This window comes from Emydura macquarii, unplaced genomic scaffold (genome assembly GCF_026122565.2).
Source record: "Emydura macquarii macquarii isolate MOO-44397 ecotype Brisbane River unplaced genomic scaffold, CSIRO-AGI_Emac_v2 contig_1363, whole genome shotgun sequence".
Taxonomy (NCBI): domain Eukaryota; kingdom Metazoa; phylum Chordata; order Testudines; family Chelidae; genus Emydura; species Emydura macquarii.
This window is the reverse complement of record NW_027131500.1, coordinates 21,233,637-21,261,319: the sequence shown is the minus strand read 5'-3', so window position 1 is coordinate 21,261,319 and position 27,683 is coordinate 21,233,637. Positions and strand designations below refer to the sequence as shown.

General features: G+C 39.2%; 1 protein-coding gene across 3 annotated transcripts in view; it reads right to left on the bottom strand.

The window, feature by feature from the left end:
* The window catches only part of GATB (glutamyl-tRNA amidotransferase subunit B), a 50,619-nt gene that overhangs the window by 7,430 nt on the left and 15,506 nt on the right, over positions 1–27,683 (bottom strand). For all 3 annotated transcript variants that reach the window (XM_067551895.1, XM_067551897.1, XM_067551896.1), the window contains exons 3-11: positions 21,904–22,017; positions 17,724–17,922; positions 16,479–16,601; positions 13,563–13,676; positions 12,750–12,834; positions 11,862–11,906; positions 9,974–10,163; positions 4,456–4,589; positions 3,863–3,941 (exon numbers count right to left, since the gene is read on the bottom strand). In XM_067551895.1, coding sequence (XP_067407996.1) covers positions 3,863–3,941; positions 4,456–4,589; positions 9,974–10,163; positions 11,862–11,906; positions 12,750–12,834; positions 13,563–13,676; positions 16,479–16,601; positions 17,724–17,922; positions 21,904–22,017 — 1,083 coding nt within the window. The remainder of the gene's footprint in view (positions 1–3,862; positions 3,942–4,455; positions 4,590–9,973; positions 10,164–11,861; positions 11,907–12,749; positions 12,835–13,562; positions 13,677–16,478; positions 16,602–17,723; positions 17,923–21,903; positions 22,018–27,683) is intronic.

Here is a 27,683-nt window from a genome sequence, read left to right as displayed (position 1 = left end):
CCCAAAACCTCTGCTTTTAACAAGTGGTGTGCACTTTGGATCAGCTGCTCCACGTTCCCCAGGCTGCATGGGTACAGCCATGATTGTAAAAGGTCCTGTTCAATTTACGTTCATACACTGTGCTCACCTCTCTGGTAACTGGTGTATACAGAAGTGCCAAAGGGTTCTGTCGCCAAGTATTGCAGTGTAGATGAGCTAAACCATTGTGCTAGCCAACAGTAAATTTTTGTAGAATCCATATCCCTGCAATGGTAGCCCTGATTAGTGTACACACTATTTCTGAAGATACGTTTGGTTTGTGTGCTATAATTACATAACACAGCATTGTCCAGAAGTGTCCCTTCTTTGGCACGCAATATCAACCATATAATGTTCCATATTTAATCAATGTTCACAGTTTTTATTTGAGTGTTATTGCCTTGTACGAATGAACACAAACCTCTTAAAAATTTAAAAGGTTAGCACTTCCTGCAGTGCAAGTTTATGCACATGCATGACTATTTGGCTCACCCCATCAAACCCTTCCATCGTCTCATGTTGGATCTGTCTTCACTACTGCAGTTAATTCCCCCACCCACTTCAAATGCTGCCATACATCTACTGTTGTATATATATAGCCTTTTTTGTCCTTAGGGCATCCAATATCTGCCCACTGCAGAGAACTGTTACAAACATTTGTTATTCTGACATCTAGGCAGCCAAAATACTTTTCTAAATGTGGCAACATCCCTGCAGTTTGATAGCATCACTCGGTACCATTATTACTCTCTGTCTGGTTTTAGAACAGAGAGCATAATATATCTACTACAAGGAGCTAGTAATTAAGCAGGAGATACAATCTCTCTGAAATTCCTCATTTTATAACCTGTCAAAACTGCCTGTGTATAAATGTATTAAAATACAAAAAGTGTTGTGAAATCAGCATTAACTGACTTAAACACCACCACAAAGAAACAGAGCTAAAAATAAAACTCTGAAGTTTCTCTTCAAAGTTTCAGGCACCAGGCTGACGGGTGCTCTCAAAAACCATGTGCACAGAATTTCTGTATATCCAGATGCACTAGGTATTCTCAATGTTTTCTGCCCATTATAAGCTTTTATTTTTTTAAGACCATTTCCAAACATGGGTGTGTGAAGGAAATCACCTGAATTTTCAAAGGAGCTGAGCAACCACAACTACGACTGGCTTAATTAAGAACAGACTTCTCAGCTCCACCAAAAATCAGGCCAGTTTAATTTAAACTTTAAGCACCCACATTTGGAACTCTTGTCTGCTCTTTATAACCATTTTTTGATGCAAAGACAACCATGCAAAAGTGAACAGACACTAATTTCTATTCCAAACCTGTAGATAGACCGAACAAAAAAAAAGGTGGAGGGAATGTGCCCTTATTGATATCAGAACATTAACCCCGGAACCTAATGATGTGAATTAAATGTCTTAATTTCACTGCTGACCACTTCAAAATAAAAAAGGTAGCTAGTATATTTATCCAAGTTAATTAATATTCTACAGGAATAAACTTGCAAGGTTTAAAGAGACAAATAATTATTATATTATCATAGGGCCTAAAATGTGATCGGTGCTCTCCACTGATAGTGCCCAGTGCCCCTTAACACTTAAAAAAAAATCAATTGTAAAACAATGACCAAATATATATACACACACATTTACTTTCAGCACTACAGGATTTAGCTGGATTTGAAAAAACAATTTATATAGGATTATGTAGGCCCCAGCACTGTGAAGTAGGCCAGAATCAGAGCAGGCCGAGACCATGGATACATATTTGAAGCTTAAGGGTTAATCCTCACACAGAGAGAACAAAACTAGGCATTATAGATAAGGATGTTCCGGACACATTGATTGTTTGTTCATGCCATCCCAGGCTCCACTATGATAACTGACTGCGTGAACATATGAGGGGGAACATCCTGACTAAACATTCTGTGATCTAACATTTATAACACATTGGGGCCCTGCTTGTAAACATCTACAAATGAATGTTTGGGAACATTTTGAAATCTAAAACAGGGGAGTTAACACCCAAGGACAGAAACAAAAAGTGTGAAACAGGAATGAAAGAATAATGAGAAAGCTGTCACACTTGCGATATCAAACATAACTGACAATTATATCAAACAAGGAGACGATCTGACACAACAAAATCCATAGACCCGAATGGGGATGGATAAGTATAAAAATGGAGAGAAGAAACCTGGACTTTGGACTCGTTCTGCAAACCCCAAGGAGCATCATGTCACGATAAACAGAGCCCGGCTCCACTCGTGTCAATCACCTGGCCAGTGATTCAGCTTGGGCAACAAGGGACTGGTAATTATATCCCTCCTGCAGAACTGTGTGTGTGTGTGAGAATTGCTTTTTAAATTGTTTTTCTTTTTTATATTCATAATAAACGCGGCATACTGCTTTATCCCCTGAATAAGATCCTGCTGTTTATTTTATAAATATAACAATTAGAGAATCTCAAGTGAAGATCTTGAAGGGGAATGAAAGATCTCCATTTTTTTCCACACATATCAAATGGTGAAAAATAATCAATTTTATAAAATTATTCCAAAATAATATACTCAACATGTTAGCAATTTTGTAGTGTATTTCGCAAAAAATATTCAGGAGCTTTTCCAGAAAGATCAGCAGAATCTGAGGCAAATTTTTTTTTGCAGATTACCAGTAGCCCTGCAAAAGATGCTCACTGTTGTCAAGCGTGAGATGATCACCTTCCTCTGCTCTGCCAACAGTATCAGCATTCAATAGCCATTTGTTAAATTTTTCAAACAAGCAACTTTACGCTTTCTCCCACACTACCCAGCATGCTTGGGAAAGATTCACTGTAAACAACTGCAAAGCCACCTCACTAGTAGCCTTAAATCCCTCCTTTCAACTTGTTTCCACCGTGAAGCTTACAAAAAAATTTGATAATGGTCAGGCAGCTGGGTCTGCTGTGACCACTGAGGGGCATTATCTCATTGTTACCTTGTACTCCCCATGTTTCGTCTTATACTTAAGTGGTAAGCATCTTGGGGCCAGGACTGTCTCTTTATTATATGTTTGTACAACGCTTAGCACAATGGGACCCTCATCCATGACTGGCATCCATATGTACTACTTCAATGCAAATTAATCATCATCATCATCATCTATAATAATGGTAATTAACATATTCCCTGACATCACATGTATTGTTAGCACAATTTCTTAAACTAGCTATATGAAAAAAAAAGGGGGGAAATAGTTGGCTGTATCTAGAATGCCTGGCTAAAAAGTAGCAAAGGATGTCATTGGCTTCTCAAAAGGGCCAGGAGAGAAAGGAAGAGTCTTCCTTCTTCAGTCTCACAAGGCACTTGAGACACCTTTATCTTTATCAACAAACCCAGCTGTGTTTTACCCTTTGCCATACAGCATGATGTCTGACCTCTTACAGCTGCAGTTCCTATTCAGATTATTAAAAGCCATGAAGCAGCAAATTCCCCGAGCATAACAGTCTATTCACCAGATTGCCCCAAGTCACTACCATGTGGGTGCGAATTCTAATCTTCCCAAAGTGCAGGAGTGTTCAAAATTTGGAATTTGATTAGAGGGATTACGGGTCAAATCCAAATTGCCCAAAGTTCAGGTGTGTTTGGATTTAGGGTTTTGTTTCAGGCCTCTCTACTATTTAACCCTCAATTTACATACATATACATACCTCCAGTAGCAGTTTGACATATTGGATGCTTTAAATAAAAAATTGATTTACTGACCCTATGGAAGTCATACGGATTACAGATGGAGATTTACTTTGAAAATGAAGCAAGCAGTGGCAGGTTTAAAGGCACAGTAGTTCCAAAACATACTCACTTGTTTGGCTGCTGAAGAAGAAATTGTTCCTCTCTCTTGAAGGTTTAGAAGTTCAGCCAGGAAGAGAAAACTGACCGGACTAAAGTAAAAAAAAAAAATAAGGTGAGGTGAGAGCTCTTAAAAAAATAACCACAGCATAAGTTTAGCATCTCTACATGCTGTCTGGTCATTTGTATAAGTGACATACAATCATTTAAACAAAGATTAAATAATATAATTAAATAATTAAAGAGCAAACTAGTTACCTTGTTTCTTAGTGGTACACTATGTCAATAAAACTTTTAAAAAGGCAACTGTATTTTTAGTCAGCTGAGTGGGTTTTGCCATTTTCATATAATAAAAATGGAAACCCACTAATTACAATTGGTAGTTAATAAAGATTTCCCTTCTCAAGACATCATACAGGTTTACACTCCCAAAAGAAGTGGTGGGTACCCAGAACTCTTAACTGCTGTCCACCTAACATGGAGTTTACATTGCACTAAACTAGGAGTCAGTGCTGGAGTTACAGGAAACTATTCACAATTGTATGTCTGACTGTGGGAAGACATATGGTTCTGTTTGATCAGCTTAATATAAGCAGAAAGCTTCACCTTTCCTTGACTGTAAGGTGGTGTTGTTTTAAATAACCAAGCATATCCTTTAGAATCCAGCCAATCACTTTCTTTGGATTCATCTGGGTCCGTTTCACTACATTCTCAAAGAACTCCATTAATCCATCTTCATTCTGTTTAGAAAAAGAATTAAATGGGTCAGTGACAGAAAGGTACAAAAATGAATATTTTCGGTACATCACATATTGGTCCTTTCTCATTCCCAGATAAACCTGATCTGTGCACTCACTGCAAGACCTTGGCAACCTCTAGTAACTCCAGTAAGGCAGTAGTGCAATCTATACTAGGAGATGCTCTATAAAAAGAATACATAAGCATAGCTGTCAGCCTGTCTTCCAGGTTACTAGAAACTACGTTAAATGGACAATCTTTCATTAATCCCTCCCTGAAATTACAACGAGAGTCCTGTAGCACTTTAAAGACTAACAAATTTCTGCAGGCATAAGCTTTCGTGGGCTGACAAAGCATCTGACGAAGTGGGTTGCAGCCCACGAAAGCTTATGCCTGCAGAAATTCGTTAGTCTTTAAAGTGCTACAGGACTCTTGTTGTTTTTGCTGCATACAGACTAGCACGGCTACCGCTCTGGAACTTTTCCCTGAAATTAGTGTACAGGTAGAAGCTGCTTCTACCAAGGTAGGTATTGAGACTTCTCTTGTTCTCTTCTAGACAGGTGAAATGAGCTGTCAAACAGGCTATGTTTACCAAGGAATGGTTTTCTGAAGCCACCTAGAAATATTTAATGCTTGATCTTGCAGACATGTTTTGGGTTGCTGGAATAAGATGGACTTGTTTCTATCCTTGGGTGATCTGGATAAGTCAGTCTATAAGAAGCAGAGTTTTTATTGTTTTAGTTTTTTTAAGTCAATTCTGATGAAGACCCTCAGTGTTGGAAATGTATTGCACTGGGGGACACAAGATTCTATTTAAAGTGTATATGAAATCTGAGATTGTTTTTAGTAAAACAGATACGGCAGGGTCTGATGGATGCTGTGATGTTCATCACTTAGAAAATGATGGCTCAGTAACTGTAGCAGGTAACTCATAAAACCTCCAGGAGACTATGGGTATCAAAGGGTTGTTCTTACTTAAAGGGAAGAACACTTGTGCTACTGGACTTCATATATAACTGGAAAGTAAAATTAATAATTTAATTTATCTCAATACTGTAATTTTTCTAATTCCCCTCAGGACTCATTATCCCAAACGCAGTCTTAGAATATTAAGTCTTAAAATGACAAGAGAACTAGACGAACAATATTACGTTGGAAGTTCAGTCAGGAAAAAGTGAGCAGGTATTAATGCCTCCTATTAGCAAATACTGTAGAGGGTCTTTACAACCACATTTTTAACGTGGGTGGAGCAGGTATGCCCACAAAAATGTTCACACACGGCACATTCCACTGAGTTGCCAGGCCCATGCTTACTTGATTTGCACATGGAAATGCACATATTTGCAACCACTTCATTGTGCTTTTGTTTGAAAATCTGCCTAGTGTTGCCTTTACCAGTAGTCTAGTACCAGTTTATGATGAGTGAGACAAAAGCATGTGGCTCTGTTACATTAAAACTTGAACCAAATTGAATCTGTGTGACAGGAATGGAATGTTTTCCTTATTGTTCCTGCAATTTATTATATTACAGAGAAGACTTGATCAGCCTTCGATTTCCAACAGTCCTTACTGCCCTACTGTTGGAAGATAGTTTGGACCAGTTGTGCAATCTGATCGACTTTCCTAGAGGCAAATTCACTCACATGGATTGCCAAAATCATCCTCTGACTTATATTAGGGATATTTATCTGAGAAGAGGTTTGTCAGTTTATGGAACATCTCATGCAGGCAGTTCTGCTGCGGAGCTCTTATACACTAGATACAGACACTGAGTACAATTTTCTCCAAAATCCCTGCTCTCATCTCTCGCTATTCAATATAAAACAGCTAATTTTCACCAAAACTTCCAGTTTCTTACTGCATTTGGTAAATACTTCTGCATTTCTATCAGCTTAAAAAGACTGGCATATATTGAGATAAAAGGTTCCAGACACAAGAGAAGCTTAAACAAATATTCAACATTACTGTAGTATATACAACTAATATAAAATGCTGCATATGACTTAAAAACAAGGTGCAATTCAAATAATGGAGAATACTGGCAGAAAAGGCATCCATAACAAACATGCACACTTTAAAGCGAACATCTCCTTACAATTAGTTACTGGACGACACAAACCAAAGGATATTTTGGATCTTTACCTACCTCACAGAAGCCATTTAACTGGTCATATACAGACAGCAGTGCTCAGCACTTAAAACAGCACACCTTGTTAATGCAAAAACCAAAACTGCCCCTAGGAACAATTTACCAACTTAAAACCATGACAGAAAAGCTGCTATATTCTGATTTATGGGAATGTTAACTGACTATCTCACGTCATCCTGAATAACAGAATGGGAAACAGAATTTTGGACTTACGGCATTGTGTTTGTTATGGAGGATCACTGGGTGCTGTCATTACTCACTGTACCAATACCTTGTCACTTGCTCATTAGAATCTCATTGGAATGAAATGTAGCATGCAAACTGTTAGCCAGATGCAAAACATTTTCTTATGCATGATTTAAATTGATTCTTTAATAGTCCTGAGCTGTCAAAAATAGATTATGTGGGGTTTCAAATGCTTTTTTAACCAGTTTAGCTTTAAAATGCTACAATGTTTCACAAGGTATCATGGAAGCAATCTTTGCAGACATTTCCTCCACAATGTGAACTGGTGACTTTAAAGATCAGCTGATGCCTCCCAGAAAACTAAAAAAAGATAAAAAAAAATTCTATTGAAAAAAAATTCTGCCCATATCTCATTTTCTGCTTTGCTCTTCCTCTATTTGTACCATCAGAATTTCCACAGCAACCAACTCTGAGGAAACAAACAGGAGCATGGGACAGGGCAGCAGTAGCAGATGAAGCAAAGAGACAGAAAGACTAGATTATGTAACAGACAAACAGAATGGTCTTGAAAGACAATATTTTTCAAAGTTTTTCATGATGTATCAAGCAGGTCTTCAAACTGCCCCAGATATTTACTTTTTAAAATAAGCAGAAATGTACCTGTATCTTAGAGCGATAGGGTACTTTAGAAGCGTCAGCAGCCGAAGTAATAGCAAATGTACTATAGAGAGCTGGCAGAGGAAGAGAATGATCATATAGGTCTTTTCCAGATCTAACTTCTGTACCTCAAAGACTCTGATCTATACGTGAGAGCCATAAAAACCTGGATAGACCTCTTTGGATGTCACTGTGGTTTTTGTTTGTTTGTTTTCATTTTTGTTTAATAGTAGCACATTAATTCCAAAGTCCCATGTCAATACATCAGCAAAACAAACAAAACCCCAAACACACAAAACAAAACAAAAACAAAAAAATAAACCCAAAAAAGCCACACCAGGAAGAAAGCCAAAATGTCAAAATACCACGAGTGGCCAAACCCTCAGCAGGGCTCCTTAACCGCAGATGCAATATTTGCAGGCCTATTGGTTTGCACAGATTCACCTTGCATGCACAAACTGAGTAACTGAAAACTTAGCTGCTCAGATGGCATGACCAACTGCCTATATCCACGTGTAAATGTGGGATTGTGTGAGAAAAAGGTGCTCCTACAAATACTCCCACTTAATTACTGCAATTATAAAAGCCTTCTGAAAATTTGGCGATACATATTTAAGAAACCCCAGAAATAAGGAGATTCAACAAAGTGAAAGATGTTACTGCAATACTTCAATATAATGGGGGAGCTAAGAAACTAATGTTCGTTTTGAAGTATGACATTTTAAAACAATTTTTTGTGCATAATGTTCACACTAACAAGTTGGTATAGAGTAGTGATTCTGCATTGTGAAGGCATCCATCTACCACTGCCATTTATTTAATGAATACTCTTGGGCACTCTATTTTGAAAGACTGTTCCTTAGATATGCGCATCTGGACCTATCAGCAGTGTACTGTAGTTCTGAGTTAGGCTTAAAACTGCAATGGAAATATAATTTTCAGGTGAATTAAAGGTTAACTATTCCCTCAGTGAGTCAAACAAGTGAATTTTTATGGAGAATAAAAACGCTGACATTCTAATCGACACTAAAAGGAGAAAGACCCAGAATGTGAAGAGACCCACCTCTTCATTTATTGCAGAAAAACAACTTTCAATGCAGCTGTATTTGTACATCTTTCTCACAAGCGGCATCCCATAATCTCCAGAATTAACAGTTATAACGAACAAACTGCAAAAGGAGAGAAATTAAGAGGCAAAAGGAAGGGGAAAATACATTTTCAGGGAGAACTGCCAAGAGAAGGAGCGTTGATGAGACAGAGTGACAAAGAGCTAGCAGTTACAGGTGGCTAGAGCTGCAGAGAAGGCTCTTGCATCATCACTGATGAGACTACATAATAGCAAAGAGGGGAAAGGATTAGGTAAAAAAGGTGACATGGAGCAGGGTCCATTTACTGTCTTAGATCAAAAACACTTTTCATAAATAAGAATTTTTTCCTGAAGTGAAATTACTTATACAGATGCAGAGAGAAAACACTGCCTGCAAAGCACCTTAAAATCATTCATGATGAATACAAATGTGAGCTATTACTAGTTTAGTCAACACATCTCACTTGCTACCTTCACAGCCACAGGACTTCTACATGACTTATGACCGATCTGCCCGCCAAAACGGGAAAAACTATGACTCATTGGTAAGACGCAACACCATTAAGGCAAGAATCTTCCAAGCCATTTTCTTCTCAAGAGGAGGTTTCTGTAAAATTTGATTTAAATGCTGAAACACAAAGTCATCGCTACTGGTGATGACTCCAATTCACAAAGGAGTTAAAGGGAACAAGGATGCTGCCATTTGTTTTCAAGAGATTGGAAATTGTTTAGATGGATTCCAGAGGTTTCCAGATTTTGCAACAATCCCTTCATTTGCATCCACAACCCCCCTCACTTCATTAAACTGCATTTTTAGGGCAAAGTTTTCGCCATGTTAGATGTCGTACATATTTTACCAACACAATGGAAGGACACGTATTATTTTGTTAAGCACAGCCAATGTGCTTGGCCCTGTTCCAGACACAAAGACAAAACAATACCTGCCATGAAGATCATGCACTTGTAGGTAAGACTTAGTTTGTCAGCAAAAGGTTGTACACTTGCAGCAGTCAGCACTTTTAATGAGTCCATTTTTAGCCCAATGAGATCATCATTAACTAGCAATTTGTTAGCTCCCTATTTGTTCAGGAATCGCTTCTCATAGAAACGAACCGTATGTTAATTCTGACTGTGTGAAGGATTTGGCACGGAGGTACAATTTAAGAAAGATGTTAGACACATTTCCAAATTTAAAAACCCATGGCAGCTGACAGCTGGTTAATATGACATTTTACAGTTTGTTTTCTCTAAGCACTGAAACTTTGGAGTTTCTTGGTTTACTTTAGCACTCAAATCAATAGACCTACCAATAAGATGAAACTGTGTTCAGGCAGAATCCCATACTGTTCAACAAGCTTCGCTCTCTTCACACTGGGGAGATTAGGAAGCCTCTCCCGAATCCAATCAATATTCACCACTTGTTGATGGTTCGTATTAGCAGGCAACGATTTAGTATCATACAGAATCAATGGAGGGAGGTTTGGCTCTGGCATGAACCTGGGGAGAATGAAGAGAGACTTATTTGAGGTTATTTTTAACCAAGATAATCTTCAGCATCTCAACAACAGGCTGTAAAAATTATGTGCGTAAATTAATCCTCTTCCAGAAATTATATTACTGGATTTAACTGAATAACATGCTGAAAATTCACAGCTCAGTATATTACTATTGAATAGGAAAGAAGTCAGTCCCTGTGCTTCTGCACAGCCACTGTTTTCTCTCTGATTGTTTGCCACAGTTTGCCAAACAACCAGCAATAGAAAAAGGGTAATTTAAAAAATTTAACACCCAAAATAAATAAAATGTGGGTGCAGCCCATCCCCTTTTGTTAGTGAGCATGAATTGTGATTCTGACCAGCAAGGCAGTGTGGGTTGGACAGGAGAGAAGCATACTGACAGCCAGCTGCCAGGAATTCTCCGTGCAGGTTGCAACCTCTCTAATATTAACCTGAGGAGTTCAGATGAAACCGCATGCTGTGTTAAAAGCAAAATTACCATGCTCAGCAAGAAGTCATAGTAAATAAAACTGAGTGACATCATCAAAGAACAAAGGATCTCAGAGAGAAGACGAATTCAAGCCATCAGAAAAGCACTGTGATTCAAGCAGCAACCTTAGCCTGACATGAACAAATAATGGACTTATAAATATCAAAATACATATACAAAAATTTTTTTTGCTCTTGCAAACCTTTGGGACATACCCTTTGAGCCTATTACACTTGAAAAGAAATCATGCTAAAATGTCTTGGGTTTAGATTCAGCATTTAATGTACATAAATAAGTTCACAAAATACATGAACAATGACATTTAAAATTTAATATAAGTAGTTTTGTCTGTCTTTAGCTGAAATAGCTTGGACTCTTCCTGCCCACATTTATTTGCCTGAATATTTCCTTATAGCTTTTACACAACTTAGCAAAGCACCTTCACTCACCATGTTAAGATTTAACCATGTTAAACAAGGATCTGGCTTGACACTAAACATATTAGGGAATGAATTCATGAAACAGACATATCTTTTTTTCCTTTCTTCCATCTGACACCAACCCATGCATTCAGAAACAAAGGCTAACCAAGGTAGCATACTAGCTCTCAACTGCCCAAGCACACTAGCTATCAAAAAGTGAAAACCCATTCTCCCCAAATAATAGTTACTGCTCCATTTCCACAAATATGCATCTGTAAACTTGTCAGTCTCTGGTGGAATTTTTAAAAGTGTTCTGCCTTGGCCTAACTCTGCTCCCTCACTGAAGTCAGTAGTAAAACATCCATTGATTTTCGTGGGAGAAGAGATAAGGCATCATGGTATATGAGCAATGAAGTGGAGGCCCCATAATCTGAAAATTTGTGATTTTCCTCAGCAAATGCTTAAAAAGGAAAAGGGATTTGACTGAGCTCATATCAAAGCATTCCTTAAAAACACATCAAAGGTTATTATGTCACAACACATTCACCCTGTAGCATATGCACTGAGCACACAAATAATCCAGCTCAAATATGTAATAAAGCCCCCAATGACTTCAGCAGGCTAGTGCCCAAAATCTGAACTGCTGTGAAACGGACCTGATTTTGAGAGGTATCCAGTGTCCTCAACTCCCACTGAAGTCAACTGAGTTTGAGGGCATTCAAGAGGTGAACTGGACTTTTAGTTCTTGAAAAAAGGTTAACTTTAAAAATAAAATGAACATAATTACCGGTAATCCTGTTTTCCTTCTTTATCTCTCATTGGTATGGTGCATCTAAAATAAGACAACATAGAGTAAAACCCCTCATATTTAATATTTAACCTTTCTCCAGTCATACTGGTACCTTTGCATAACTAGTTTTGTGGCAAATAACTTCACACCATGGAGATCAAGAAAACTTCATGAAGCCTGTTCAAGGCAAATGTGAGTCTTAGTATGAAGTCCAATTCCACCCCCTACACGGCCCAATGTAGAGTTTATCATTTTCTCCCAATATTACAAATATTGAACTTTAGTGCTACATGGCAAAGAAACAAAAACCACAAAAAAAGGGAGAGTAAAGAAGATACATCAGATGGTCTTGATGCTATAGCAGCAGACACACAGAGGGCCCAATACTACAGCCTTTCACCAGGTAAAGTCCCACTGCACTCCAATGGAAGTTTTGTCTGATTATTGAAATCATTTTTTAAAAAAAGTTTACCTGGATCCTGAAATTGTTAGTTTGCTACATCCAAGAGAGTAGTACACATCCATGGGGAGAGATGGCATGATCTAGTGTAAAGGGTACGGGCCAAGCTGTCAGGAGACCTGGGTTCTACTGCTGTGTGACTTCACTTCTCTGGTGCCTGTTCCCTCTCCCATCTTAGCTTGTCTTGTCTATTTAAATTGTAAGCTCTTCAGAGAAGGGACTGTGCCTCGCTCAACGGGCCTCAGTTGAGGCCTCTAGGCATTATTGTAATACAATCAATGCCTATGATGGGATTGTGCTCATGAATTGTAATTCAAACAAACAGAAATTGAGAGGAGACATTTTAACTCCAGTGACAATCTCACTAGGAGGCACTGGAACTCTAAAACCGCTATTTAAGATACCCCTCTAAAATATGAACTCACCCAAGTTTGTAATCAAAGGCTCTTGTTTCATTCAGAACTGTTCCTCCATTTTCAAGTTCCTTGGTTTGCCTCTGTATTTCATAGTCTGACAAACAAAATAAATTCAGCTGAGTTACAGTGCACCATTACCTTTTATACCCTCCCCCCCCCATTACTGCATTCTTCACTGCTAGGCAGTAACTGAAAACCTTAATGATACCAAAACTTGAAAACTGAAACCTTAATGATACCAAAAGCAATCTATTAGAGATGGAATTATGGGTAAAACTGACTGTCTTGCACTGTTGTGTATACATTTGGTGATGGTTAGATCCTCCCACATACACACACAATAGCCAGTTCCAGACACTCCAGATTTCAGCTAAACTGTACAACCAAAGCAGTTTTCCCATCATCACATCAGGGTAGAGTGGAGGCTCTCAATCCACCTCCCTCCATTTTTTCTTGGGAGATGAACTGTTTCTCCTTTCCTGCACACACCCATACTGCAGCTGCATGCCCTCTGTGCATCACACACACACCAGACACCGTGCCCTGGGAAAGCAATCAACTTCATCTAAGGACACAGAGCTGCTATACTGCTAGCATCTATCAAAGCAGAACATGCTAAATACTGCATCATCTTTTACTACATCATCATACTTCACTCTCCTTGAAAACAAAGGGTCACTTCCACAATAAAAGTGCAGGCCAATTTGGTCAACATACTGACTGTGTCCTGTACCAAAACCTATTACATTTAGTGATACTTTGTTCAGTCACCAAGATGAAAAGGATCTACAATATTTCAATAAAGGAGCAAACAACATTTACCTATCGCTCTTGCCAGGAATCGTGCACTATTGATATTCTTCACTTCGGTTCTTACCCCATAAGGTTCTCCGAGGTGATGAACAGATACGTTGGCATCCACTCTCAGTTGACCCTCTATAAAAGGAAACATCATCAATAGAGTAGTCTTCCTCATGAGCTGTAGTAAAGACCTTGGCATGTGTTAATAAGCCATATGTTATGTGCAGGATGTTTATACTGGACTTCTATAAAAGATCTGAAGTCCTGAAGAGATCAGCTATCTCATAGCAACTTCCTATTTATGGTTCCATTTTAAATCTCCATCTTCAATCACTGTGAATTTTCTGCAAATACTACTTTCTGGAATGACTCATGATTCCTCTCATAGACAGCTATATCATGTAAGTGCACTGGCTTAAAACCATACTTAGAAAGAGTCCTTAAAACCATATTCTAGGAGAGAAGTTATGTCCTGTCAAGGGAGGACAGAACTAGGGTCAATCACCTTAAGGATAAGCAATTAAAAAAAAAAAAAAAAAAAAAAGCAGGCTGCAAGATTCCAGTTCTTTTATATTTCCCACTCCTGCAAAAGTGTGTGAAAACACCTCCTGAAATTACTATTTCATGGCTCTAACCTGCTCTATCATAGAGCACAAGACTTTAATTGTGATGCTGGGGAGATTTACTGAAGCATCCTTGGGAATGTAAAGTTCAAGAGCAAATGTCAGAAACTTGTTTTTTTCCTTCCTCAAGGAAGTGTAATCTTCTCAACGAATATGATTTTGAATCGTTTCTGAATGCCAAAAGCATAATATATACAGCCAAACAGAAAGTTACAAAGAGGGCAAAACTGCACTAAGGGAAGAGGTGGACTAGAAGCCCCAGGTGGTCTTTTCTAACAGTCTTGCTGGTAATTTCATGTTTTACCAGGTTCCTCCAAAACATCCATTTAAGCAGAGACTTTGTTGAGATAGTCAGTCAAATTAGTCAGAAAGGAAAGAAAAACACAGGCATACATCTCTCACATATCACTCTTGCAATATCAAACAGAGGAAACATTCTCTAGTCTTCCTCGTTATCTGAATGTAAAATTAATATGATATAAAATGAAGCAACTATTTGATATTTACACAACAGCACTAGTGAATAAAATGTCAATAGTCCAATGTTAAATCTGTAGAGAAGTGTAAAGCTTTAGAGCCCATTCAGGATAGCAGACGTAAATTTGCAAAAGTGGACCTAGTCCATTCTGTAAAAAGCTGAATGGATGTCATCTTGTTAATCTTTTTTGTATTTATGGAAACTTGTTGAGTAGGTGAATGAAAAAGGGAGGCATACAAGGGACCTCAATATTCATTTTAAAGGAGACTTTTCACACTGGATCATACTTAGGGGTGAGGAGAAGTGAAGACTCGTACCAAAAAGAAATATGTCAGCAGTATTCTTGTCTTCACTTTGCTGCTATCAAAGATCTGGGCTTGACTCCACTGTCTCACTGACGTTAGTCAGAAGACAATGGGACTAACCAGGCATAAGTGAAAGGAGAATTGGGGCCAGTGTATTTTAAAAGAGGCTCTCTCCCTCACAGTCCAACTTCCTCTCCTATTTGATCATCTTACAGAGATATCATGCTCTCAAGCAAGTTTGTTGCATGCCGAATTTATCATCACCACTTCACTTGCATGTTCACTGCACACACAAATAGAAAAGGTAAAACATGAGGAACAAACCTTCATTTAACCCAAATAACTGGTAAGAGAAAAGCATGGTAAAAGCACCTCACTAAGCACACCTGAATAAAATGGTTTTGTTTAAAATCTAATATTGGGGGGAAAAATATTGCCAGCGTGCACATCTTTCTTTAAACGTTGTGTGGGATATGTTGGTGTGATGCCAATGGAAGTCTGGGGGTCAAATTCAGCAATGAAAAATTATGGTAAGTTACTGTATATCAAAGTCTGTACGAGTAGCAGAATAATGTAGCTTGTCCTGATTTGGCATTCAGGAAGTGTGCAAAATGAGTGACCTACAACGAATGCCCGAGTCTCCTCTAACTCTGGTGTAAATCTACTGGAGTTACAATGGTGTAAACCTAGTGAAAGTGTGAAGACAATGAGATCTTGAGGCAGTGGAAGTGGAGGTTGCCATCTGAAAAAGAAACTAGCTGGAGGGTACAAGATAAAGCAGGCCTCTGCTCTAATTCTGTATATTATAGTAGTGCCCAGAAGCCTGAACGAGGATCAGTGCCCCTCTGTATAAATACATATGAAGATACCTGCCCCAAAGAGCTTAATATCTAAGAACTACTACTATTAATAACCCAATATTTTAAATTAATCCTGAACTATTCCCCAACTTTCCCAGAGTCACATTCCACCTTGGGCTAAACTGGCGTAGCTCTGACTGAACTTACTGGGAGTTGCACTTGCTTACCCCAGGGGCTTAATTTGATGTTAAATCACTGGTTCACTGCTGAACATCTGTTTTGTGATCAATTTACACCCAAAATGTATTTTACACAATCATCTGTGCCGGGAGCCTTCACTCTCAACTACTAATCACTGCTATAACATTTTCCATCCACAGTTAAGTGCATGTAAGATGAGCAGAGAAAGACGATATGGGAAAAATAACAAGAATGCTGGACTACTTCAGCCTGCCCTGGTCTATCATGTAAAATTGATGTATGAGGCAGTATAAAAATCTAACAGCACAAAGTGCTGCAAAGGAAGCAGGGCCCATAAAGACACTTGAAGCACGGCTGACCTTATACAGATGCCAAAGATTTTAAAAGAAGGAAACAGCATCAAGAAAATGCTAAATGTTAGGCAACTACAGAGCAAAATAACCAGAAGCTGTGAAACTACCCTGCAAATGCAGAGAATTACTGCTACCTGGAGGAGGGGAGGGAATGGACGTGCTCTGCTCCTCCTGTACCTGCCATGATTGCCTGGCTGCTCCCAAGTGTTTGAAGAATAAGCTGAAGCTCTCTGACTGCTGCAGCTGCCTCTTCCCCAGAGCTCATATCAGGCTCCATGACAACCTCCATGAGGCCAACACCTACCAGAGAGAGAGAAACAAAAGATTTCCAGCAGTAGCTTTTGATCTTGACATATTAGAGTGCAAGAAGCTAAACACATGACAGCGCTTGGGTTTGATCGAGAAAACTGGAAAGCCATGTTTTATTTAATAACTGTCAAAATGGGGCTATCTGCAGAATTGTTACAGAGACTATTTTTCTTCTTTTTTTCCCCCCCCCCAAGAGAGAACTTAAAAGCATTTCCACACACACCCCTTTCATGACACGGGGAACAGATGGAAAAATCATTCCCCTTTCCTCTGAGAAACCTCCTATGAATACAGGCCACCTGACTTCTGATTTTCTGATTTCATTTTCTCATTACATTCAGGTAAATTAATGCAATCACAGTTTTCTTAGAGCTTCCTAGAGTAAATATATTAGTCAACATTGGCAAATGTGGGACCTAAAGTTAGGCACCTAAATCCATAGTTAGGCACCCAAGAGTTTTAATTTTCAACAGAGATGAGTACCTGCCGCCCTCAACTTCACTGGGAGATGTGAGAGCTCAGTATGTCTGAAAGTCAGGCCATACATTTTAGGTACCTAACTATGCATTTGGGTACATGGATTTGTTGTCAAGGTTTGATTTCCGCAATAGAAATTTTAGAGCTTTATGGAGAAAATGATCATTTTTATAAAAGATAAAAATTAAAATCCATTTTTAACTCAAGCACGGACATCCCACTCTGCCTTCTGTGCATGCTGTGGCCATGTTGCTTCATCCACAGTCTGCACTCTCTTTTTAAACAACACTCACAGCTGTGGGAGCATAAGTGGCTCCTTTGTCCTAGTGAATACCCCCTTGACCTGTGTTGAAGGTCTTCATTTGGAAGTTGGCTGACAGACAGTTTTGAGAAACTGAGTTACTGGCCTTCTGACTGGCCAATGCCAATATGTTATCAGCAAACAGGCCAGAAAAGATGACCACTAGCCATATGTGGAATTTTTTTTTTTTTTTTTTTTTTTATTTAAAAAAAGATTTACCCCTAATTTAAAAATGTTTATTGAAACAAACCAGATTTTTAATTTCCTCAATTAGCTTTAAAAAATCAGCCCATATATCAAAAGAAGGAAGGGATAAGAAAGTGATCCAAGCCTACCAGCCCTGTTCAAATCAATGAGCGTCTGGCTCCTTGTGTCATCGTGAAGACTCTTTCCGCTGTCTTGTTCCAACTGGATTTGCTTGATCCTCACAGTCCTGGTTACCATCTGGTTCTTTTTCCCGCCTACCCAGAAGCTGTATGAAAGACTCCCATTCACAGCAATGGGGAGTCTTTGCTGAGTGATTTGATAGCCAGCCTGCGTACAAAATCAGGTCTATATTCAGAATTTTCACTTTACCTTAATGGTAATTTTAATTCTTGTCCAAAAGTGGACTGGCTCCACTCTGGCCCAACCCCATCAGCCAGGCCCTTTGCCCCCAAAGCCAACTATCCCCCCCTCTAGCTGAGACACTCACTCCTACTTCTGACCAGAGCTCTCTTGATGTTGGTGAAAATCAGAAAACTGGAAAAGCCTGATTTCCACTAAAATCACCAGTTGGTCACTCAGGATAGAGGGATGAGGCAGTGACCCCCTCAAAGAAACCTGTGGCAAGGAAACAGTCAGTCAATCTAGACACAGGGGTGAGGTCTAGCCAGGGCCCCCTCATCCCTTCCCCTCACTCTGGCTGTGGCCCTCACTCTCCCACTAAACCCTATTGATGTAGGTGAAAATCAGAAAACTAAGGAAGCCTAATTTTAGTGGAAATTAGGCTTTTCTGGTTTTCACCAAAATCAACGGGGTTCTGACCACAGTGGTAGAGGAGAGGGGCCCAGCTAGAGTGGAGGGGCAAGGGCCTTCCTGGGTGTACAACTTGGCTTACATAAGTAGTGAAGAGTGCAACCCTCTACTTTTAAGTAGGCTTGGAAGTACAGTATGATTTAAACATCAATTTCACTGTATTCACACAAACTGACAAAAAAATATTTCTATCAATGATGATCAAAATTTCAGATTGGCAAAGAAAGAAAAAATACTGCTTGAGAACTTAAGAGTTTGATACAAGGATATTTACTTTGTATATTTTGACACATGATGTTGTCAAATTGTGTTTTTAACCATTATAAAGCTGTAACGTTTTTGAATCTCAATGTCTAGTCATTAAATATCTAGTCTGAGACTCCCATAATTTCTCACAGCTGTGAAAATTTAAATAGATAAAAACAAAAAATGCTTAAAAATAAATATTGATATTATCCATCAAAACTATACAAAATAAAAATGGAATTCTCCCAAGCCTAATTTTAAGCACTATAATAAAAATGAGACCACTGACTCCATTTCTACAGGCTCAATATAATCTGTCCACATAGCTTTTCCTGCCTCCCCCGACTTCTCATTAGTGATTTTTTTTTTAAAAGCCTCAAATGGTGTGTGACAATAAACAAGAATCCCATTTCCCAGCCAAAGCCCCATTTTCAGGAGTAACAATAATCCCATTGTCAAAAGACCCTAAGAGCAGGATTTATTTTATCTATTCCATTCAGCTCATTAGCTTAAAATCTGTATCTTATTATAAGGCTCCTGAGAAGACTGCCTTACTACGAAGTGCAGACTGGGCATTTTACAGAGTGCTGTGTGTTTAAAGCTAATAGAATGTGTCAGGTATCTTCTTAACCCAAATTTCCCTGCTTATCTGACTAGAAGATGCTATAATATAAGCCATTAGGTACCGCATATGCTTCACTGTGTACTGCATATGCTTCCTGAAGATACATCTCCCCATCGCTCTTGCTTTCAAAACAGATGGACTAATTTTTACTTTGCATGATTCTTTTCTATTCATTTTTTGTAAATAAGACTGATATGGTTAAGAAATCACCACCAGGAAATCCTGAACATTTTTTAATGTAGGGGCACAACCACCTAAGATTTAAAGGTGACCAGCAAATGGGTATGTGATTTCTTTTTATTTTTCTTCCCTTCGTCAGTTTTATGATGTATAAATCCAGCCTGAAAAGCTGGGCTTGGCTTCTTTTTGTTTCTACTTTTTTTCTCTTGCTTGTTTAGAATTTCAGCTCTTGTCAACTTGCTAGTCTTCCTGATACAAAATATCTATAGTGACTTCAGAACTAGTAGTGTAATGACAACCCACGTACTTAGTGCCCTGCACAGATACAACATTTGTATCGGCATCAGATCCACAAAAATGGTCCGTGGATATCCGCAGATTTGCAGGACTCTACGTATACAACCTCCATCCCTACAGTTTGCAAGGCCCAGATCCACAATGGTACATAGGTGCTTAAACCCCAGACTTAGGTGCCTACATTCTAGTTTTAGGTTCAACTACAATTCAAAAAATCTCATTCCACTGCCACCTGCTTGTATGTACCTAAATTCACTTGGCACCTAAGTTATCAGGGTAAAGTTATGTAGGCACCTCTGTTGCTGCCTCAGGGTATGTGCACTGCTGCCTCCCTCTTAAGCATCTGGACATCTATCTTCTGCCTAGTTCCAGAGAGAACCATGAACCCAAGAAGACAGATGTTTACCTATCTATCTTGCCTGGAGGGCCCAATATAGGAGGGTGTGCTCAGAGGCTGCCTACCAGATCAGGTCCTATTCAAAAGTCAGATACCAGCAGCACCCACCTTTCACCTTTAGCCCAATGGTTAGAGCACTTATCTAGGATGTGGGAGACCCAGGTTCAATTTCCCCCACTGCCGGAGAAGGAAGAAGGATTCGAACAGGGATCCCCCACCTCCCAAGAGTGCTCTAATCTCTGAGTTATGGGATATTCTGTGGGGTTCCCTCAACCATTCCTGTTGCAGCTGTTTCATTATGTATAAATAATTAAATAGTCACTGGAGCAGGGGGACTGGATCCTGGGTTTCCCTCCTCCCACATGGGTGTCCTAAGCAGCAAGCAGCATAGTCTCACTGTCACTCTCTATCTAACCCAATGACTCTTTAAGCATTGAAACACCTAAGTTACTTTGGGATTCTGGTTCAAGTACCACACAAATATCAATGGCCTTATCCTCACAACACCCCTGCAAGCATAATGCCCATTTCACAGATGGGGAACTAGGTACAGAGAAAACAATTTGCCCAAGGACACATAGGATGTTTCTAGCAGAGATGGAAATTGAACCCAGATCTCCTGAGTCCCAGCAATGCATTGACCATAATATCATCTTACTTCCAAGGACATAAACCTGACCAAATGAGGGGGAATGGAATTTTATTATAAAATTGTGTGTTTTATGTTTTTTTAAAAATCTCAAAATACCTGAACAAACAGTTGGGAGAAAAACGTCTTTGGTTAAAGTTTCACCACCTTGACACATTGATCTATGGCCTGAAGAACACTCTGTCTCTAATTATCTGGACCTCTCCAAGGAGTCCTCCAACAAAAATTGGGACGATTTGATATTCCTGATTTTTCTTGGGTAAAACACAAGCAGGACAAAACATTCAAGTCTTCTTTATTCAGGAAAGCAAAGTGAGTCCATTATTTTTCCCTTTACAGGTCACTTTTATGTTCAACAACATGCAGAACAAATATATGGAGGGAAAGCACTAAACAATCTTGAAAGTTAGAACTGTGACTTAGTTAAAACAAAAATCAGGTCCTTGAACTCTGCTGTATGCTGTCAAAAAGATAAAACCAGATTCTCAGCTCATTTCAACATTCTTACTTCACTTTGTCAAGTGCAGTGAAGCTCACTTCCAAAGGCAGTTTATTCCAATATGAAAGCAATCCACAGGATCCAAATCTATTACTGCACATGACAAAGGCTTACGTATTAACTTCACTCAAGATCTTGGCAAAGATTAGAAGGGTTGAAAAGGAAATGTGATATTTTAGGTCCTTAAATTTAATAACAAAAACCAGATGCTATGATGTTTAAACTATTATAATGTGTTTGTTATACATATATTTTAAAAGAGGAGCTATCATCAGAGTGTTTGCTTTTACCCTAACAGACAGACAATCAGTTGCTAAAACTAGAAATGGAGAAAGTACGGGCATAGCAGCTCCATCTCCCAATTCAATTATATAAAGCCATTGGAATCGTGAGGTTAAGCAAGGAGTCAGCAATCAGGGCAATCGTATTCAATCAGTGAGCACCAGAGTATAGCTATCTATTCATCAGGGAATAGTGCAGCATCTTGTTCGTTTGGGCAGAACACTGATTGAAAACATAAAAAGCATCTCTTTACTACCCCCCGCCCTACTCCAGACTCGTCCTTTTCTACAGCTATAGAGGGACCAACCATAATGCATACTTACAGGCAGATCTGCATAGAAATAGTGTTTTCTGTCAAACAAGGACTTCTTGTTTATGCTGCAGTTCAGTGCAAGGCCTGTCATCACTGCTGCTTCTACACATCTCCTGTTGAGAACCTAAAGAAACATGACACACAATTTCACTCAGATATTCACTATGCAACAAATGCTTCTCCCACACACTGCCTTATACAGAGTGTATATTCAATTTTGCTTGTCTTCAGCAGGCACTCTGTTTTTTTGTGTGGGTAGCTCATATTCATCATCAGTCTGGCAGTAGCTACATATCTGCAATGTTTTTATGTGGAAAATAAAACCATCCAGTTGTTTTTGTTGCGTGCTGCATGAGAAGCCATGCCGTGCTTTGGATTGCTTCTTTTGCAAACATAACCTGTACTCTTGCCACCCCCAAACCCTCAAAGGGTATGTCTATGCAGCAAGGAAAAACTCACAGCTGGCCATGCCAGCCGACTCCGGCTCGGGCTGCGGGGCGGTTTCATTGCTGTGTAGACTTCTGGGCTCAGGCTGGGGCCTGGGCTCTAGGTCCTGTGGGGTGGGAGGGTCCCAGAGCTCAGGCTCCAAACACATTGTCAGATCAAGAGGAGTCAGCTGAGGTGGTTTGGGCACCTGATAAGGATGCCCCCCTGGTAGGTACCAGGCACGTCCCACAAGGAGGAAGCCCTAAGGAGGTCAACCCAGGACACGCTGGAGGGATTATATCTCCCCCCTGGTCTGGGAACACTGGGGAATCCCCCAGGAGGAGCCGGAACCAGTTGCGGAAGAAAGGGAGGTCTGGTCCTCCCTAGTCTCTCCATGCTGCTGCCGCGACCTTCACCAGGACAAGTGGCATAAAGGAAAAGAAGAAAAAGATTTAAAAAATTATTTCTAGATTGAAATGTTGACGAGCAGCAAAATAGACCCAGTTAGTCCTAACTGTAGACCAGAATGGAATATACTGGATAATGTTCAAGTTCTCATTTGTTTCAAGATCATAACTATAGTTTCTTACACTGCAAAAGTTCCCACTTCCAGCAATTGGTATTTTTTCTTCCAGACAAGAGAGATAACATTTAGTACCACACAGAAAGCTAGTATCTTATCAGTATGACCACTTAAAGTTTAAAAAAAAAAAAAAAAAAAATGAAATTTCAAATTCCCCAGGCAACTTTCCCTTCCTCCATAGCCTGTGGCTTTATCTCCTTATTGTATGATCCCTCCTTACTGTATGATCTTACAAGACAAGCAGGGCTATATAGGTTAGTAATTGATAGGAGACCTGCAAACAATGCTCATGGGCTGCACGATGTGGGGTTGGTGACTCAAGGTGGCATTCTACCCACTGAGTAAATATTGAATGAGTTCCCAGAATTGTGCTGCAAGAGGTCGTCTTTTTTTGGAATGAGATGTAAAACCAAAGTCGTAACTACTTGTAGCCATTAAGAATCCCATGACACTCTTTGCAAGTGCACAAGAGTGTTAACCCCAGTGTCTAGACTATATTTTTATTCATGTAACAACTAACTTTCACCCCCTAACCTACTCCCCTAATTTTAAACAAGATACAATATTCTTCATTTCCTAACAATTGGATAATGCTGGTATGCTTATTTCATTGGCAAAAGAAGTGATCCTATGTATGCATTATCTACCTCAAAGGGGTGATGAGGCTTAAGTATTCACTTTCCTTCTGCTTGGACTGAAATTGTGTTATCTAAGTTTTGCACCTGGCTAACTCAGATGGTTAGGAAAACAACTGTCTCTCCTTGGAACATGCATAGTTTTTAGAATAATCTGTAGTGATAAACATCAATTGTGTGTGTGAAAGCTTCCCTTACTAATGACATAGAGCAAGTTCCCCAGCTTATTTATGTAGTGTGCTGTTATTAGGTTAACAGCTTTGACTGGCACTAAGGATTTAAATTATTGGCTTGAACTGAGAAGCTGCCAGTTTGAAATGCTTGTGTAGCGCTGGTTTTGAGAGAAAGATGTGGAACTGCTGGAATAGGTATGGACAAAACCTATCATCTACAAAGACTCCTAAATATTTCCATCCCTCTAACATCTTCCGTGTGTATTTATTCCCAGGGAATTCTCAGAAAGTTCTCTCGAGGAAATGCAAATTGTTTGTATTGGAGAACCATGAAAAGGATTTAAAGATAGCATCAATATCATCCCCCACTGCCACACCCCCCAGATACATTATCTTGCTAGAAGTACCATGGTAACGGAGAGTCAATGAAATGAAAGAACAACCTTGCTAAGATCTGTTTGGATAGAAACTAGTCTACTCCTTCCACTGCTGAGAAGATAAAGTCATCCAAAGAATCTTTACATCTTTAGATGCAAGGTCAGTTTAGCAGGACCTCCCTTTTAAGTCTATCTGAGACTGTACCTTCAACAGCATAAACACCTGCTAGCACCAGTGTTGGCAATCTGATCAGTAACTTTCTTTTTTTTAAGAATCAAAAAGTGTGTATCAATACATTGACTAAAATTAGTTTGCTTTTAGCTAAAAAGCAAAGTTTCCATATTTTATAAATGATCACTTTTGTACAGTAAGAAAGCAGGAATTCTCCACAGATCACTAAAGAATATAAAATAAATCTGAATGATAAAGACGTGACTCATCTACTCCTTTCCCTGGAGAAAGCATCTGTTTGCTTTCCCTACAATCCTAGTGTCAACAGCTTTTAATTCACTAAATTATTTGTATTACAAGAACACCTATGAGCCCCAAGTCTAGAACAGGGTCTCATTGTGTTAGGTGCTTTACAAACACATAACAAAGAGATGGTCCCTGCCCCAAAGATCTTACAATCTTTTGCTTCTAGGTCATTGATCCTCAAACCTTTTCATAAGGTAGACCACATGTTAATAGTGTGTGTCTTAGGAAAACTTTCTCTGCTATTTATAATCATGCAGATCACCTCCCGCCCATTCAAAAATATGCAACAATCCTGTGGCAACTGTTAGTAAACTGTTAGTTTATTTTTAGCTTCTTTTAATGCAAGTTGGCAGCTGGAAGCAAAGAGGACCCAATACAACATGACCACCCCCTCACCTCTTTGCAGACCACTAAATAATCCATGAACCACAGCTTAAGAACCTCTATCCCAGGATAAGTTCCAGAGGGGTAGCCATGTTAGTCTGTATACGGCAAAAACAACCAAAGTCCTGTAGCACCTTAAAGACTAACAAATTTCTGCAGGCATAAGCTTTCATGGGCTGCAACCCACTTCATCAGATACATTGAATGGAAACTACAGATAGGAGGTGTATGTGTGTGTGTATATATATATATATACACACACACACACACACACACACACACACACACACACACACACACACACACACACACACACACACACACACACACACACACACACATCCAAGGGTAAGAAACATAACAATGGGGAGGGCAAGTGTTTTACCCTCAGATGTGTATGTGCGCGCGCACGCACGCGCGCGCACACACACACACACACGCGCACACACCCTCCTATCTGTGGTTTCCATTCCATGCATCTGACGGAGTGGGTTGCAGCCCACGAAAGCTTATACCCGCAGAAATTTGTTAGTTTTTAAAGTGCTATAGGACTATATAGCAGAATAGCTAGACATGTATTTTCAATTTAAGGATATTTTAAATCACTCTATTTTCTATTTGTTTCCACTAATGCATTCAGTCCTATCAGGAGTGCTGTGTTGAAAGCACGAACTTCCTCTAGTATATGCTTCTTTGAAGTGCATTAATAATTTAAACTTCAAAATAATTACTCTCAAATCTATTTCATTTTAATGTAATTGTGAATATTAGCTCTGAAATTGCAGACAAATGTTTACACACATTCCTTAGGGTCTTCCCACTACCTAGAAGGCACTAACAATTTTGTGTTTATAATTGTTTAGAATGCGTAATATGAGAGAGAGAGAGAGAGAGAGAGAGATGATAAGCTAAGCTTATCACTAAAGTCAACAAATTCCTATGGACTTCAGTGGAAGAAGGATCAGACTGTCATTATAGAGACACAGTAATTATTTCACAAAAGGCCCTAATCCTGCAATTCATTGGGTCTGCGCAGATTTCACCAGTGTGGACTCTAACCAGAAAGCAACTTTTAAAGGACAATTTTAGGCTAACCATACACTGAGGTATAGAATTTTGAAAAATGAGATTTTTTTCCCCACTTTTTGCAATATCCAACAGTCTAAAAACTTCAGATTTATTTTATTCAATAGCTTTGAACAAGATCTAATATACAGGACTATATATGAGAAGCCTGTGTGCACAACTCTGGAGTTAACTGGGGATTTTTGAACCACCGAATACTATTAGGTCCTACTGTATGCTTTGCATTGGGCCAAAGACCTGACAGAGTTAAGAACTTCACTAGAGCAAAGTTCTTCACAACTCTACCAAAGTTTGTGAGAAGTCAAATAACTCAGATTCAAAGAATTTATCAAATCCGCTGGCACACCCTGAGGAATCCATAAGATCCATCAGCCAAATCACTCAGGTTTACGTAGGTTACGCTCTGCTTATGCAGCCTCTTGAGTCTGTAAACTCTAGTCCGATTCAAAGTGGTTATAAACTCCAACCAGTACAGCAACTGATTTTGTCATTGTAAACAATGAATCATCATCGAGCAGGTGTCTTTCTAGTGGGACCCCGCAGGGATCAGTTCCTGGCCCTACACTACTTAACATTTTTAAGCAATGACCTGGATGAAAAACACTAAGTTTGCAGATGAGACAAAAAATGGGGAATGGTAAATAATGAAGAGGATAGGTCACTGATACAGAGCTATCTCGATCACTTGGTAAGTAAGGCACAAGCAAACAACATACGTTTTAATCCAGCCAAATGTAATTATACACATCTAGGAACAAAGAAAGTAGGCCATATTTACAGGAAAGGGACTATCCTGGGAAGCAGTAACTTTGAAAAAGATTTGGGGGGAGGGTCATGGTGGACAATCAGCTTAACATGAGCTCCCAGTGCGATGCTGTGGCTAAAAAGGCTAACGGGCTCCTGGGATATATAAATCGGGGAATCTCGAGTAGGAATAGAGAGGTTAATTTACCTCTGTATTTGGCACTGGTGCAACCGCTGCTGGAATACTGTGTCCAGTTTTGGTGTTCATTATTCAAGGATAACCAATAACCTGGAGATACTTCAGAGGAGCCACGAGAATTATTAAAGGATTAGAAAACATGCTTTATAGCAACAGATTTAAGGAGCTCAATTTATTTAGCTTAACAAAGAGACGGTTAAGGGTTGACTTGATTATAGTCTATAAATACCAACATGGAGTACTAATATTTAATAATGGGCTCTTCAGTCTAGCAGAGAAAGCAATATAACACGATCCAGTGGCTGGAAGTTGAAGGTAGACAAATTCTGACTGGAAATAAGCTGTACGTTTTTAACAATGAGGGTAATTAACCAAAGGTGGTGGAGGACTCTCCCTCACAGGCAATTTTTAAATCAAGATTGGATGTTTTTCTAAAAGAGATGCTCTATGAATTATTTTGGGGCAGTTCTGGAGCCTGTGTTGTAAAGGAGGTCAGACTAGATGATCACAATGGTCCTTTCTGGCCTTGGAATCTATGAAAATATGTAATTATAGATGTGATTTAAAGATGATTAAACACAGAGCTTGCACCATAAGAAAATGCAACAATCTCAGGCAAATTTTAACAAATCAATGCTTTCAAAATACGTCATAAAAAAACCTCAGGAAATCAAAACTACAAGCTGTAAATAGATACTAGTTCAA